Source organism: Erpetoichthys calabaricus, chromosome 10 (genome assembly GCF_900747795.2).
Source record: "Erpetoichthys calabaricus chromosome 10, fErpCal1.3, whole genome shotgun sequence".
Classification (NCBI taxonomy): domain Eukaryota; kingdom Metazoa; phylum Chordata; class Cladistia; order Polypteriformes; family Polypteridae; genus Erpetoichthys; species Erpetoichthys calabaricus.
Window position 1 is genome coordinate 146,819,692 of NC_041403.2, and position 16,661 is coordinate 146,836,352.

At 40.8% G+C, this 16,661-nt stretch overlaps 4 protein-coding genes across 4 annotated transcripts in view; 2 read left to right on the forward strand and 2 right to left on the reverse strand.

Moving 5' to 3' along the window:
- The window catches only part of LOC114658449 (histone H3.v1-like), a 36,891-nt gene extending 36,048 nt beyond the window's left edge, over positions 1–843 (reverse strand). The window contains exon 1 of the mRNA XM_051932469.1: positions 409–843. Coding sequence (XP_051788429.1) covers positions 409–813 — 405 coding nt within the window. The 5' untranslated portion in view covers positions 814–843. The remainder of the gene's footprint in view (positions 1–408) is intronic.
- A 6,495-nt stretch (positions 844–7,338) lies between these two features.
- On the forward strand, positions 7,339–7,748 carry LOC114659517 (histone H4). Its single transcript, XM_028812047.2, has one exon. The coding sequence runs from the start codon at positions 7,379–7,381 to the stop codon at positions 7,688–7,690; it is 312 nt and encodes a 103-aa protein (XP_028667880.1). The 5' UTR covers positions 7,339–7,378; the 3' UTR covers positions 7,691–7,748.
- An 875-nt stretch (positions 7,749–8,623) lies between these two features.
- On the reverse strand, positions 8,624–9,065 carry LOC114658607 (histone H2B 8-like). The gene has a single exon (XM_028810629.2). It carries the CDS (start codon positions 9,043–9,045, stop codon positions 8,668–8,670), a length of 378 nt encoding a protein of 125 aa, XP_028666462.1. The 5' UTR covers positions 9,046–9,065; the 3' UTR covers positions 8,624–8,667.
- Positions 9,066–10,062: 997 nt separating this feature from the next.
- LOC114658450 (histone H2A-like) lies at positions 10,063–12,600 on the forward strand. Its single transcript, XM_028810521.1, has 2 exons — positions 10,063–10,444; positions 12,575–12,600. The coding sequence occupies exons 1-2, from the start codon at positions 10,063–10,065 to the stop codon at positions 12,598–12,600; spliced, it is 408 nt and encodes a 135-aa protein (XP_028666354.1).
- Positions 12,601–16,661: the final 4,061 nt, after the last annotated feature.

Here is a 16,661-nt window from a genome sequence, read left to right on the forward strand (position 1 = left end):
GAAATGTAACCAATATCCAATACGTTGAATCGGTTTGGATTAAGGTGGGACGGATCCGAGTTTTTTTTTTTTGTAGGCTCTGGTAATTCTAGTTAAAGCATCAGCCAAATAAACTTGTCAGAGTGACAAGAGTTTGGTGGGGTTTCGGAAAGTTGGTTTAAACTAGCGGCGGCACAGATGTTCCTTTAAGGCCTCGGTTAGGGGGGGCAATCAGAAAGGAGCTTCTATGCATCTGATCTTGATACACTAGGCGTGAGCATTTCAAGTTATATTCACACATTTTTAAGCAATGTGAAGTTGGCATGTTTAGTGTAGGCAGAGTGGATTATCTCTTACAACTGATCTTGTGGCGGCTCTGAAAAGAGCCTTTTACAAAATGTAGATTGCTTTTATCCTGTGTCCTTAGGCGCGCTCCCCACGAATACGACGAGCCAGCTGGATGTCCTTAGGCATTATGGTCACTCTCTTGGCGTGGATGGCACACAGGTTGGTGTCTTCGAACAGGCCGACCAAGTAAGCCTCACTGGCCTCCTGTAAAGCCATGACAGCGGAGCTCTGGAAACGGAGATCGGTCTTGAAATCCTGGGCGATTTCTCTCACGAGTCTCTGGAAAGGCAACTTACGAATAAGCAGCTCAGTAGATTTCTGGTAGCGACGGATCTCTCGCAGAGCTACCGTGCCGGGTCTGTAACGGTGAGGCTTCTTTACACCACCGGTAGCAGGAGCGCTCTTACGAGCTGCTTTCGTGGCAAGCTGTTTACGCGGAGCTTTGCCACCAGTAGATTTACGAGCTGTCTGTTTCGTTCTTGCCATTTTACTGACTTACTCCAAACTAAGACCTGAAACGATCCAAAAAATGAGCAGCGTGAAAGGTGCATGAGGCGCATTATATTGAGGTCCTTTTGTATTCTGATTGGATGAAGGTAAAGGGGGCCGGACATACGCGTTTGGCGTCTCCTTTCTATTGCTCCACTCAAAAGCTCGGCGCGCAATTTGAAGGCTGCCTTTGTTTCCGTGCCCACAACGTCTAACGGTTACTGCCGTCAAGTGTTCTTAGAAAGTCAGCGAGACACACAGCGTCTACTCTCCCTTATTATAGTGTTGGCTTTGCTATAACCCCTATCAGTACGGTTTCCCAAGTTGGCCATGTGAATTTTATTACTGACAAAGTTTGCAGTTGAGAGAGAGAAGAGACAGTGATAAAAGGAATGAAACTGAATGTAGCTGTTAGATTAACAAAGATTTCTTATTGTTAATTTGGGAAAGAGATATGGAAAGGAAACTTGGAAACGATTGACAAACACACAAAGTGTGCAGTGTAATTTAATTTCATTCATACTTACTCCTGTAATGCTATGGCCAAGAAATTAAGAATGATCTAAAGGAGAAATCAATCAAGCGAATATTTTAAATGATATGAAAAGTTGCTTTCAAACTTATTTATCTATTTTTCGTTCCTTCATGCTTCATAACAAGCATAATAATGGCTGATAGAATAAGGGGACGCACATCTATTCATTTTCCAAACTAATTGAAGCAGTGCAGTGTTGTAGTGCAGATTCCTTTCCCAGAAGTCATAAGATACAAGGCAGGAACAACACCCGAACAGCGCACCAGTCCATCACTAGATGAACACACAAACTCACTACAGCCAATATGGCAACACCAGTCCAATTAAAATGAATGTCTTTGGACTTGGAGGAAACCTATGCCCAAGAACCCCAGTGGAAACAAACAATGTCTGAATGTATTTTTGTGTTTTACTGTGGACAGATAGGTGTTTTTTTTTTTTTTTTTGTCCCTCCATCAAAAAGTCTTGTGTGTTAAGTGCATCGACAACTTCAAACTGGATGGACTCAAAACCGTCCAGAAATCATTCTTTCTGACCCATGCTGCCAGGTTTGTCTCTGGACATTGTGAAACTAAACTCAGTTAATCAACTGAAAGATTAGCAGTAGCAATTGCTTTAGTTATGGACAAAATATACTATGATCTAATGTGTCCATCATGTCTCAGCTCTTAGTCTGTAGCCAGGCTCAGGCCAGCTCTTTTGTAAATTTCCCTCTTTTAATAACCCATATTAAGGATGTTGGTGGTGGAGCTGCTGCTGGTGAAAAGAGGCTGGGGTTGGCTGGGTTATTTCGTGATATTCTATTGCACTTTCCAAAATGACCTTGCCATATAAGAGCCTGCCACATAATGTCATATATCAGATTTCCTTTTTCTCAAAATGTGAAGAATTCAGATTCATTTGTGCAATGGAAATTACATATGCTGCATTCACTCCATTGACTGATTTTCCATTAACATCTCAGGGACAGTTGTGGAACTATCTCCAATTTGACACTGTATGGGGAAAGAAAAACTAGCAAAAAAACAACCTTGAGATTTTAATAAATCTCAAAGTTTTAGACTTCCATGAGTCTGATTTACTTTCTCATAGGGAAAGTATTGTAATCGTTCAAAAATTAGATTTTGAGATTTTGATGAATCTTGATGTTTTAGACCTCCATGAGTCAGAAAATACCATTTTCAGAATTATTTCTGTCTCTTGTGTGTGTATGTAAACACGATAACTAGAGTATGCTTTCAGTTTAGGTCTACCAAATTTTGCATACAAGTATTAGGTACAAAACTTAAATTACTTTAAATTTTTGAGCTATTTCCGCAAACTGGAAGTGGAACTTTCTTTTTCCTGAAGCTGCAGAGTCCGATTTATTCAAATTTACTTTTATAGCAATTGTTCAATATATTATTAATTTGATTTGTTGTTGATGGTTCTTTGATGTACATAATATATAAATATAATCATTGTATTTGGATTTACCCCTCAAATATCCATTCCTGTATCTGAGTATATGAGAAAGTCTAGGGGAGACTCCCAATTTTTTCTAGCTACCCTCTCCTTCTGAACCCAAAGTAAATTCTTCATATGTTTTTCTAAAGGGTTTATGCCTTTTTTTGTCATAAGGAGATTACTGCAGCTACTACTCTGCATATTGTTGAAATGGCTCAGGTGCTCGACTTTTAGTCAGAAAAGCTTCAATTAAGTTCTCACCTTTGTTTTACTTTGTGGTTCTTGGCGACTTAGTCATTATGTTCTTCTGCTCCAAGTATGGAGGCAATGTGAGAATGTTACTTTTCACTTGAAGATTCTCCTCTTTAGGAGACCCGGGTTCGCTTCCCGGGTCCTCCCTGCGTGGAGTTTGCATGTTCTCCCCGTGTCTGCGTGGGTTTCCTCCGGGCGCTCTGGTTTCCTCCCACAGTCCAAAGACATGCAGGTTAAGTGGATTGGCGATTCTAAATTGGCCCTAGTGTGTGCTTGGTGTGTGGGTGTGTGTGTGTGTGTCCTGCGGTGGGTTGGCACCCTGCTCGGGATTGGTTCCTGCCTTGTGCCCTGTGTTGGCTGGGATTGGCTCCAGCAGACCCCCGTGACCCCGGGTTGGAAAATGGATGGCTGGATGCATGGATTCTCCTCTTGTTCCACAATGACCAACTACATACTCTCTACTTTAATGAATGTACATATGGAAAATAAAGTGTTAGCACCGAGTGGTCAAAATTAATATCAAACATAACAAACAAAGTAATTGATCGCATGAATCTCTGTCCCTTCAAGTCAGTATTTATGAGCATGTATTTTCTTAAAAACAGTTGCAGAATCATACAACAGCTAGTTGATATAAACTATATATACTAAATGCTTCCATGTCCCATGAGTCCATCAATGATGAATTTTAAATGAGTTTGTCTTTTGTGTAATTTAAATGTTCCTTATTGGCAAAAAGTGGGAGTAACACCTAAGGATTTGCCAAAAATGGAATCAAATGTAGAAAGAGACAGCCACTGAACAAATTAATTAATTGATTAACTGATTGATTAATTAATTAATTATGAATGAATGAATGAATGAAATCAAAACTGTTAAGGCTGCAAATAAAAAAATGGTAACACAGAACAGTAATCATTTCACTGAACAAGAAGACGGTGCAGGCTTTATGCCAAATTATTAAATGATGTGGATGTGGCTGAACAAATGAAATGGCTTTTTTTTTACAGTAGGTAGAAGCAAAATGCTGTTTGCTCTGTGTTCATGTGTGTGATGGCGGAGTGGTTGTGGGACCCATAAGTTTCATGAAAGCTTAATGCAGCTCTATTATATTTCTAGCGTGTTTTTTTGTTCTCAATTTATTAGTGTTATTTCAAACTTCCCTTCTTATTGTTGTTGTTAAGAAAACATACAACTCTCCGGAACCAGTCTTGTCAGTTACATAAGCTGCCATGTTGTTCCTTTCCACATTCCAGTTCTGTGGTGCACATGTTGAAAATTTCGATTACGGATCAATGTGCCTTTTTGTTAGCTTTAAAACTATTAACTATTAAAAGCTTGTGCTTATCATTTCCTTTAAGTGGCTTAAATGGTTACCATTTATTTGTAGGCATAGAGGCCCCTGTTCTTTGCTCATAAACAAGCCTATCTGTCTCTTCAATTGTTATTTTTAAACTTCAGTGAGTCAAGGATATTATGTACTTTGAGTGAACCAAAACAGGCCATTGTTTTGAAAATGAAAACTGTGGAGAAGACTAAATTATTTTTCACGTTAGCATATAGATAGATAGATAGATAGATAGATAGATAGATAGATAGATAGATAGATAGATAGATAGATAGATAGATAGATAGATAGATACCTGCAGCTGGAGATCCACAAAGGGAGAAAAAAAGAATCACGTATCATAAAGTAGTTTTTATTCCTGAGCTTTCAACCCCTGCCAGGGGTCTTCATCAGAGGATAATGCTTAGACTTATCCTCTGATGCAGAGCCCTGGCAGGGGTTGAAAGCTCAGGAATAAAAACTACTTTATGATACGTGATTCTTTTTTTCTCCCTTTGTGGATCTCCAGCTGCAAATATGCAAACCATATCACAGACCTTCTCTTCCAGATATATACCTGTATATAGATAGATAGCAGTTAAGTCTATATGTCAGTGCTTCCTCATGAATCAGTATCTTAATTAATCAAGTTAAAGCAAAACGTATGATATCAGCTGGCTTTGAGCAATAAAAGAATTTAAGGGTTAATTAGTAAAAGCTTGTATTTTTTTTTTCTTATTAGGAAGCACTGTGGTTGTCTGCTTAAGGCCACCTGCCTGCTTCCAGTTCCACCAGCTTAGCCCTTAGTGAAGCTGCCTATGATTTTAGCTGTATGGGATACATGTGCAACAAGTACGTATTGACTGAGTGGATCAGTTTCTAATATGTGGGTCATCCTGGTTCCAACTTAATGATGAAGATTGATTAATTAAGAGGCCACCAATTTTTATTAGCTCAACATTATGAATGTGAAAAAATGAGGAATGTAAAAGATGATTAGGTGATGGTTATTTTCAGGCCTCCCAGCCAGTATGACGTTCAAGTCGAAATGATTGTTACGAAAGGATTTATGATTATTAGGCAATTGTTATTGAAAAAGATATAGAATGAGGTAATTATTATGAAGATAACATGTAAAGTGGAAGACAAGAAAAATGTTTGAAGCTGAGATGTTTTGTGATTAGAACTAAAATAAATATGAACTGCACCCAATCCATTGGGCTCACTTGATAAACTGAGACAAGTTCTATGTGCTATGCTATAATTTCATATGCTGTGCAGTAAAGTGTAGTCTGACTGCTTACTGTATCTAGAAACACTACAAGTTTTTTTCTGAAGAAGTTTTCTCCATGATGCACACCTCCCAGAATGTATCCACTCTGCAAAGAAGGAGCAAGGCTTAGCCTCAAGAGCAACACCTGCAAGCCAGGCTTTCGCCAGAAGCAGTGGCATGTCTGTAATCCAGAGTGCTCAGGATTCCAAGCTGGGAAAATAGCTTGAGCTCAGGAGACGTCGATGGGAGTAGCCCTGTGTTGACTAGGTGTCCATGCTAAGTTCAACATCATAATTGTACTCCTGGGAGAGCCTAGAGCTACAAGGTTGATTAAGGAGAAGTCAACGTACTTGGGTCAGAAACAGAGCAGGTCAAAGTCCTTGTGTCGGTCAATAGTGGGATCGTGCCTGTAAGCCAGGGCTTTGACCCAGCCTGAGTGATAAAGTGAGATGCATTCTGGTCTTTATGTTACAGCCTTCAGTTGTGATTTTAACCACATTTCTCACAATCTCTTTTGCTGTCATCTGGCCATTCTTCCATTAGAATGGATTTTGAGTTTTCACAGTTGTGCAGCTCCAGAAGCTGAATTTTCTCGAGGATACTGTTTGTTTGCTGTTGTGTGATTACCTTTATGGTCATGATAAAAGGTTTTGCAAGTTATACTTGATGACATTTGGCTGTACATTTGAGTGTACACTTTGATCCTATTCTCAATCCTTAGCACTATATCAAAACCAACTGATCCGAATTAACAAGCAAAACATTGTTGTATGCAGTGCTTTCAGTTTCAAAGCATGTATAATTAGGAATTCTCCTTTAATCGTTATTGAAATATCCCATGTATTTACTTATTTATTTTTTACTGAAGTCCATTAAGTGATCTGTTCATAGTAAAAGCAGCTAAATGTCATCCAGTATTGTGAGGGAAGGAGCATTGCCAAGGCAGTCTTGGTAGCAGGCAGAAAGAAACATTTTATGTATGGATGGATGTTTTGGCCCTTGTCATCTTCACTTGAGTTTAACTTTATAAAAATTATATAAATGTTTACATAGTATAATATTTAAATAAAAATAATCATGTTATATAACTATATTTAGTTTTAAATTTGAGCAGGAAATGAAAAATTACAGTTGTTGATGAAAATATATTTTCAAGCAAATGCATTGAAGGTAAATGGAAAATGCAGTTTTTGTCCTTAGGAGAAGTTCTCATAACCAAGGAAATCAAAGTCAATTTCTGTGTTTTCATAAAGAAATCCAGACTCAGAAAAAGAAAATAAGACTTGATTTTACTTTGCTTGATATTAGTACACGCAATTAAACGGGGCAAGCGGAGTGGACGCGGATGTACAAGATTATGCTTTTCTACATGTTTGTCATTTTCTTATCATAAAGAAAGTAAACCATCGTCCAGCAACGTTTGCCCAAGCGGCTGAACAGGTGCCAGTCACACGTGCTGAACGGAGCAGACAAAGAAAGGAGATGTGGTTCAAGAAAGCTCAAGTCTATCACTGCTTTAGCAGCGTATTGATATTAGGTTCCACGTGGCGGACTAGCTGCTTTGTTCTGGGTCTCGCTCATGAAACCTAAGAGCAAATACAAAGCGCGATTTCTTAATAGCCCGCGCAGACATTTCCCGGGCTGTTTTCGAGCAGGTCGTCCTTGCATTCATATCAGCGAGATTATTGTCCATATTGTCAAATCACTTGAGTAGAACCTTGCGAGAAAAATGTCTGGTCGTGGTAAAGGAGGAAAGGGACTTGGTAAAGGTGGCGCAAAGCGTCATCGTAAAGTACTGCGAGATAACATTCAAGGCATTACAAAGCCTGCTATCCGTCGTCTAGCCCGCCGAGGTGGAGTGAAGCGAATTTCTGGTTTGATCTACGAAGAGACTCGCGGAGTGCTCAAAGTGTTTCTGGAGAATGTTATCCGGGACGCTGTCACTTACACAGAGCATGCAAAGAGGAAGACCGTGACCGCCATGGATGTGGTATATGCCTTGAAGAGACAGGGTCGTACACTCTATGGTTTTGGAGGTTAAGTGACGACTGAAGCTTTACAAAGCAAAACCCCCCAAAGGCTCTTTTCAGAGCCACCCACGTTTTCTACTTGGAGAGTTTTTTTTCCTGTATTCCCAGACATAATTGCCTATATGTGAAGGAACGGGTGTGCTTAGCGAACCTGTGCCATGTAGCTTTGTTCGCTCTGAAGAATCGTACAGGGGTTGTGTTCTGCTGTCAGCCGAAACTAATCTTTGCGATCCTGTGTCTATTCGGACTACAGCAGCCCTAAGTCATAAACGGCGACTACTTGATTGCCATTGTCCTATACTGCTCTTAACATTTAAAACTCCCTACCTTACGGATCTCCTAGACTTTCACTACTCCTCGCTAACTCAATATCTGCACCACACAAACTATTCTATGGGAGTTCGAGCGTCTCTCCCCTCTTATTTCTCAGCTTGAGTCAATATGTGGCATACTATTGTGAAGTTTGCACTGCTACTGCTTGTTCTTCAGTAAAACCGCGAAATTAAGCAAATGTATAATTTCAATGTAAGGTGACCTTGAGTGCCAAGAAAGGCGCGCCTATTAATGTATTCAGTTTCGAAGATCAGCCAATCGAGAGTGCTCATTTGCTAATCTTTAAGCATTTTGAGTTGTTACTAGTTCTAGGAATCCTATCGGTTTGTGTAGAGTAAATGCTAAACGGTAAAGTTGTCTTAAGTCTCATACACGAATCCGAGGAAATGAGCTTCGTCTTTGTACTGCCTGCTGGACACTCCGAGATAAAAGAGCATCTACCTAACCTAAAGGACTTGTGTCCTGGAGGGAAAGTGTTGCAGAGCGTTTTTTTTGGGTGTCATTACATGGAGAAAAAGTATTTCCAGGCACAGGCTTTCTACAGGGTATGTGAAATACATATCACAAAAGCGATTACTCGAGTTAATGGAGCTCTTTTTCAAAGTAAGTGGGTGGCTCTGAAAAGAGCCGTTGGTTTTCAGCAGGCATCTGCCGTTTACTTGGAGCTGGTGTACTTGGTAACTGCCTTGGTGCCCTCGGACACGGCATGCTTAGCAAGCTCTCCCGGTAGCAGGAGCCTCACAGCAGTCTGAATCTCCCGGGAAGAAATGGTTGATCGCTTGTTATAGTGCGCAAGGCGAGAAGCCTCACCGGCAATGCGCTCGAAGATATCATTCACAAACGAGTTCATGATTCCCATCGCTTTCGAAGAAATGCCAGTATCGGGGTGAACTTGTTTCAGCACCTTGTACACGTAGATGGAATAGCTTTCCTTTCTAGTCTTTCTGCGTTTCTTTCCACCCTTCGCCTGGCTCTTAGAAACAGTTTTCTTCGAACCCTTCTTGGGAGCAGGCGCGGCTTTTGGTTCAGGCATAGCTACAGATTACAGTAATGAGAAACGGAATGCTGTAACTGCTCGTCTTTCTGCTTTTTAAAGCCAGTCATGCAAATCCTAGGCAGTGCGGCGTTTGACGTGGCCTCTGACGACAAGAGAGGAGGAGCCGATTCCCTCCTTTCAGACCGGGCATTTGTGTTAATGGATGGGATAAAATTAGCGCTCATTTTTGCATTTGGGCTTTCTGCTTTCAAAAGTATATACCGAGGTTTATTTGTCTAAAGTCAGGCTGTATTCGTATCTGCTTCAGGACAATGGATATTTGTGGTGAATGCAATTCATGTTATCGGTTCATCACAGGAAAGAAAAAGTAACTGCATATCACTGCAAAAATATCAAAATACTTTACTTTCGAATAGTTCAAAACTTACTAAAGATACGATAGTTTTCTGCAGGTAGCTATGCTCAACTTGTGAACATATGGGGGCTACGAGGCACTCGATTCAGAATAAAGCAAAGGGTTTGTTGCTGAAGAAGTTCACCTTTTCCCCCCGTATAGCGCCTTGAACGACGACACCTTCTAAAGATCAAACGTGTTAACCAAAGCAGTGTTCAGACGTCAGACTAGCCGGTGCAATGACGTAAAAGCAAGAGATTCGAAATATATACAAGATAAAATTAAAATCATCAATGCAATGAAATCCAGGAAAAGAGGTGTAATGGATAAAAATAAATCTGTCTGTATGTATGTGTGAATGTAGTTACGCATAGTGCCTTTTAAATAAACTTGACTTGACTTGACACAGATATCATCAAAACAACGAAACGGGCACGTTTCCACCTGTCGTTTCAGATTTAGTTTTTAACGTGAAGCTTTGTTCAAAAGGGTTAGAGGGCAGTGCCTGGGACTCCCGCCAGCCGAGTGACGTAGCAAGCAGATGCAAATCAGCAGTCAGCTCGTGCAGCACTTCGCGCTCGATTGAAGCCTTTATAAAGGCCTCTACGCTGGGTAGCGGAACATTTTCTTGTAGAGAGCTGCTGGGTTCACTTATTAACATGTCCGGAAGAGGAAAGACCGGTGGTAAGGCACGCGCTAAGGCTAAGACTCGCTCTTCTCGAGCGGGTCTGCAGTTCCCTGTTGGCCGTGTTCACAGACTTTTGAGGAAAGGTAACTATGCTGAGCGAGTGGGCGCTGGTGCCCCAGTATATCTGGCTGCTGTGCTCGAGTACTTGACTGCTGAAATTCTCGAGTTAGCCGGGAATGCTGCTCGCGACAATAAGAAAACCAGAATCATCCCTCGCCATCTGCAGTTGGCTGTCCGTAACGACGAGGAGCTGAATAAGTTATTGGGTGGTGTGACTATCGCTCAAGGTGGCGTGCTGCCGAACATTCAGGCAGTGCTTCTACCCAAAAGACCGAAAAAACAGCTAAGAGCAAGTAAACTAGGGTGGTGCGTTTATCTAAATCAACGGCTCTTTTCAGAGCCACCCATCTATTCTAAGTAGAGCCTTTTTCCATTGAAGTATTACATTTTGATAATACAGCACTTTTAAATAGGGTAGTGAAGGAGGACTGTATGTGAATTCTGGACATGTAGTTTTCACTCTGGAGTGTTGGTCAGGGCACTGGCAAATCATGCAGAGAATTCCCCACAATAGTTCAGAATGAACCATGATCTGTTATGAAATCTTACCCAGGTTTTGGTGGAGATACACATACAGGGGGAGTCAAAATTGTTAACATTTGAATGGTGGAAACCATGTATTCACACAATATTTCATATGTGCAAGATTTACAGGAGTGTCTCAACCGGTTTGCCATCATGTTCAACACATGTACCATATGTGGCACATAAATTGTCCACAAAAATTGTAGGCAAGTATATATGCAACCGTGCCATTAGTGTTAACATAATTTGGACTCCCCCTGTATTCTTGTAAAAGGTAGTCCAGGATGTGACTGCGTCTCTCAGCTTACAAATGGGTGGTTGCATTTTCAAAAACATCTCGGTCAAAAGCAGGTGTGCAGCTTCCACTTTGACCTCATTAGTCCACTTTCTTAAAGTGTTAATCTAAGAGTTAGATTAGTTGTCCAACCTTTTAACTTTTTCCTGTAGTTTGGGATCAGGTAAATCAAACCATGACCAGACAAATCCCAAAGTTGTGTGAGGGACAGTGAGGTAGGCATTGTTTAACATTGTAACAATGGACCAGAGTGTCTTTGTCTCTGGCAGACCCCTTCACATGCTGTATAAATATAGGTAGTTCATGGCTAAGGGCTACTTAATATGTGTGGTTGGGCACTACGAAGATGAAACCTTACAGGTGTAATGCAGTATCCGGAAGAGATGCGCTTAGCCAGGTTTCTGTGAAACAGAAGAATTAAGTGAAAAACCCTTGTTATATCTTTAGAGAATCAACAGTTCATCCATTTTATTGCCAACAGAGCGAAGGTTTGGCAGATGTAAACTTGACCGCTGTCTGTGAGTTTAACCAGCACTCTAATGCACTTGCCCATCCTTCAACGTGCTTAAGCAGAGTCCTTAATTGTGAAAAACCAGGTATCAAATCACACAAAGTGAACTGTCGAATGTTTAGCAATTCTTCTCAGTTGTATTTGACTGTAGTGCAACACTGAATGAAAGCACAAATAAAGAAACAAACCAAATAGTGGAGAGCAAAGAACAGAGGCTGCCATACACGGCTCCATCATGGTGATATAAAATGTAACCCGGGGTACCCCATTCAATTTTTGATTTAATGTCACATATACAGAGTAGTTAAATACTTGAGCAACACACAACATATGTCACTTTCTGGCCCAGTGAATCTTGCCATGCCGATTATGTAAAATACAACCACAGAATATGATAGACCAAAACCGATTCTGCAATCCATGATGTAATCAGTGTAGCAGAAATGCCTCCTTGAGCATTGTTGCTTCTAATGGAAATGCATCTGGAAGCAGAAAATCAGCATGATTTAAGTTTCTTGTAACGCCTGGTGGTGATGGAAAAGCAGAAACGGAGTTGCCTGTCATTATATGAAATCACTAAAATTTAATTATAGATTATTATTACAGTAGAATGTTAGCCTTATCTGCTTTTTTCTGTTAGGGTTAGATTTGCTCCACCTATAGTTTTTGTGTTCCTCTTTCTGTGATTAATTCCAGCTTTTGGCAGGACGTCTATAAATGTGCCATTTTCCAGGTCACTGAAGCAAATATACTGCATGATCCTGCTAAGTTGTGTGAAAGCCCAGGGTGCGTACAGCTGCCCTAACCCGACACAGACAGGCAGAGAGACCGGTTTAACACACAACACCCAGTTTATTTACAGTTCTTCACAGTGCACAAATCACCACAGCCCAACACAGTCCCTTTTTCCACCAGTCCTTCCGTCTCCAATCCTTCTCAGGTTTGTTATCTTCCTCCCAACTCTGGTCATTGAGTGGTGGTAACTGGCACCTTTTTATAGGGCACCAGGTGGCCAACAAGCTTCTTATGGCCACACTTGGCTGAAGTGCCACCAAATAAGGCCCTGAAAGTGTTCGTGTGCTCCCCCTGCAGGTAGCAATGGGCCCCAGCAGGGTTGAGCTCCCATGTTCATGACCCGCGGCCCCGCTGGAAACCAAGGGGGCTGCCCTCTGTCAGTCCAGGGGGGGAAACTGTCCTCAAAGTACTGTCTTCCCCTGGTCCTTCCACAATTCAGGGTGTCCCGGTGGGGTAAGAGCACTGGCTGTCTGCCACAGTTGTTACACACCAACAAATACAAAATTAATCTTTTCTTCTAGCTACTCGTTCCAAGAGTAGCAGCCAGAACAAATTCTAGTAATGCAGAAGACATGAACTGATGTGTCTGGTATTCAGAATTATGAACAAAATTAGTACAGTGGATCCCAGTTGTTATTTCATAACAAATTCTTAAACAAGAATATGGGGACACAAATGAAAACTTATTACAGGTAAACGTCACACAAACTACTATAGAATGCACAGGCAGAATGCGCTAAAAAGCTGGACTAAGTTTCATTGTACACATTTTTCAGCTTCATAACCTGCTTTGTCCAGTACAAGATAAAAGCCTGGTAGGAAACAATGCTAAAAGGGATTCAGGTTCATTGCAGACTGCATTTGATATACTTTAGACCAGGGGTCCCCAACTTCGGTCCTGGAGGGCACCAGTGGCTACAGGTTTTCATTCTAACCCTTTTCTTAATTAGTGACCTGTTTTTGCTCCTAATTAACTTCTTTTGAATTAATTTTATTTCACTTGCTCTTGAAGACTCAGACCCCTTAATTGTTTCTTTTTCCTTAATTAGCAGCCAAACAATCATGAGATATAAAATGAACTAAAACACGACCAACAAAACATAACCAACATTGTCGATCATACAATATCTCAAAATACAGAAAGGTGAAGGTCTCAGGAATGCTGATCTGCTCAAGTCCCCAAAATATTTTAATGGTGCTCTTAAATCAACAAGTTTAGAAATGTATGTTATTGCACAATGAGGGCAGCAACGAGCCATGGAATTAAAGAACGGTTTTAATTAACAACAAGAAGATAGATAGATAGATAGATAGATAGATAGATAGATAGATAGATAGATAGATAGATAGATAGATAGATAGATACTTTATTAATCCCAATGGGAAATTCACATTCTCCAGCAGCAGCATAATGATACAATAAATAATATTAAATTAAAGAATGATAATAATGCAGGTGAAAAACAGACAATAACTTTGTATAATGTTAAATGTTAACGTTTACCCCCCCAGGTGGAATTGAAGAGTCGCATAGTTTGGGGGAGGAACGATCTCCTCAATCTGTCAGTGGAGCAGGACAGTGACAGCAGAATCAGAGCCTAATTAAGCAACTGGCTTGATCTTCAATTGGCTCACTCACTTCATATTTCATTTCTGTTTGGGTGCCATTTAAGGAGAGAAATGAAGCAATTCAGAGGAACGATGAAGAAATTCAAGGGAACAAATCTTAAAAAAATAAGTCAAGTAAAATTAATTCAAAGTTAATTAGCAAGAAAAACAGTGCACTCCTTAAGAAAAGGGTTAGAATGAAAACCTGCAGCCACTGGAGTCCTCCAGGAAAGGAGTCGGGGGCCCCTACTTTAGCTTTTTACTATGTTTTTAAACTGATGTCTTGTCACTAGTAGTCTTATACACATTCTTTATTTTTTAGCTCTCATCTCCTGTTATTGTGTGCAGCCTTGGAATCTAAGAAAATCAACAGCAAGAATACATAGAACACCCCCAGAGCTTTCCAAAAATCAGCTACAAGAACACAATAGACCACCCCGGAGCTTTCATGTGCTAATTCAATGGCAGGCTTGTGAATCTAACAGAAGAACTCCTTGTCAGTGCTGTCCATTAAGCCTCCTCACTACAAGACTGGTTCAGTCTTAAACATCTGTGATGAGAAAATAACTATTAAACTAACTATAGTGTACTGACCTCTTGTGGTAAATATAAGCAATGGTTGTTTGCTTTTTTTTGTGGAAATAAGTATTATTTGCAGGAAACGAAATGTGTTGCATTTTCATGTGTGTGTTTTTTTTTTTAATATTGGTAACCGTAATCATTTTAATTTGTTATGTACGTTTCTCATCATGTCATTTTCTAACCTGCTTAATCCAGAGGAAAGTGGTATTGGGGGTGCTATGGCCTATTCCAGCTAGAATAGTTACTTTTATTAATTAAATTTTAATTCATTCATTTAATACATCTGCTTAATTCATTTTCAGAGTTGCAGAGCTTGTGCCTTTTTCAATAGCATACAGAACAGGACACTCTAGATGGGGAAACAAGGATCACCAGCCCCACTAACATTCTCCAATTTGGTATGTGGGAGAAAAATCCAGATGGGGAAAGACATGCAAACCTCACAAATTACATGGGTTTGAAATCAACTCATGGTCAACATGGTCTGAATGCCACAAGTGCAAGGCCGGGACCTATCCTGGAGTGGATGCCAGACCAACATGGAACACGCATTTCTAAGGTTACTTAAAGCAGACCAGTTAAATGTAGGAGTAGATTTATTGTCTGCTGGGCACTTTTGCTTGCCATACACTCTTCTTTGCCTTCTTCCATGTTGCATCTTGGTCATCAACTGATATCCACACCTCATAGATGTTCAGAGGTGTTAATTACAACAGGAGTCCCTCTCCTTATACGTTCATGGCCTACTGCTGGCCTTGTGAGCCATGTTTTCCCCCAGCTTTTGCCTTCCTTCTTTAACCACAGCTAAGAGTTAACTAGCTTCTTCAGTATCTTAATCAAATTTTCTCCTCTCATTCCCATGCCTCTTTGAAGCGTGGAGTGGATGACCCCACAAAGCCTTGGGAACCCACCTCCACTTATACATGACTGCAGTCCATCCTCCTTCTCTGCTCTCAGCTGCAGTCTCCGCTTCTTTAAAACTTATTCAAGTCTTCCTTCCATGAGATAGTTGGCTCATTTATTATAGCTGTTCTGAATATTGAGGGGGTCGCGCGGTGGCGCATTGGTAGCGCTGCTGCCTCACAGTTAGGAGACCTGGGTTCACTTCCCGGGTCCTCCCTGCGTGGAGTTTGCATGTTCTCCCTGTGTTTGCGTGAGTTTCCTCCCACAGTCCAAAGACATGCAGGTTAGGCGCATTGGCGATTCTAAATTGTTCCTAGTGTGTACTTGGTGTGTGTGTGCGTGCCCTGTGGTGGGCTGGCACCTTGCCTTTCCTGCCTTGTGCCCTGTGTTGGCTGGGATTGGCTCCATCAGACCCCCATGACCCTGTAGTTAGGATATAGCAGGTTGGATAATGGATGGATGAATATTGAGGCCTCATTGTAGTTGTAGTGATGTTGATGGGAAAATGAAGCTAAAGGTTATGAGCTATGAGTTAATTGGCTTCTGTAACAAGGATCATTTTGGATCCCTCTGCATGTTGCCACACATCCTAGTTTCACAAAATAAATAAAATGAGTCAGCCATTTCTGTGGGAGGGAGTGATGTTCATTTTGTTTCCAGGGCTTCCAATAGCCTTCATTATGCTTTTTGCTGCAGATGCACTGTCATACTGGACTGTTATGGATGAAGTAAGGATACTTTCAGTGATGGCTCTATAAAATTGTACCAGCACTGATTGAGACAATTTAAACTTTTCAAGCTGTTGGAGGAAAAACATACACTGCTGAGCTTTTTTTTTTTTGCTAAGACCAGTTACTTTTCATTGCAGTTGAGATTATGAGTGATTTAAATGATTGATTCTACCCTGTTGACAGTGACGTCATTTATAACTAATGGAGTAGAAGGAGAGGAGTGTCTCCTAAAAATCCAGAATAATTTATGCTGTTTTCAAGTAATTCAAATTAAGATCGCTGAGGGTGCACCAACAGGCCAGTTGACCTACCTCCCTCCAATGCAGCTCCTCTTCCCTGTTTGTGATCAAGCCATACAGGATGATGTCATCAGCAAACTTCAGCAATTTAATAGATGAGTCACTGGGAATGCAGTCATTGGTGTACACAGAACAAAAGAGAGGGGACAGAACACAGCTGTGAGGTGACCCTGCGATTATGGTCAGGGACCCTGACAGATGTTCACCCATCTTCACTGTATGATTAGTAGTCCACATTCATACTGAGGAGTTTGCTGAGGA

Bases quoted from the DNA above. Each gene is read 5' to 3' on its own strand.
- LOC114659517 (XM_028812047.2), top strand. From the start codon at position 7,379: ATGTCTGGTCGTGGTAAAGGAGGAAAGGGACTTGGTAAAGGTGGCGCA.
- LOC114658607 (XM_028810629.2), bottom strand. From the start codon at position 9,045: ATGCCTGAACCAAAAGCCGCGCCTGCTCCCAAGAAGGGTTCGAAGAAA.
- LOC114658450 (XM_028810521.1), top strand. From the start codon at position 10,063: ATGTCCGGAAGAGGAAAGACCGGTGGTAAGGCACGCGCTAAGGCTAAG. The intron at 10,445-12,574 runs GTAAACTAGGGT...CTCCCCCTGCAG, and splicing joins GAAAAAACAGCTAAGAGCAA to GTAGCAATGGGCCCCAGCAG.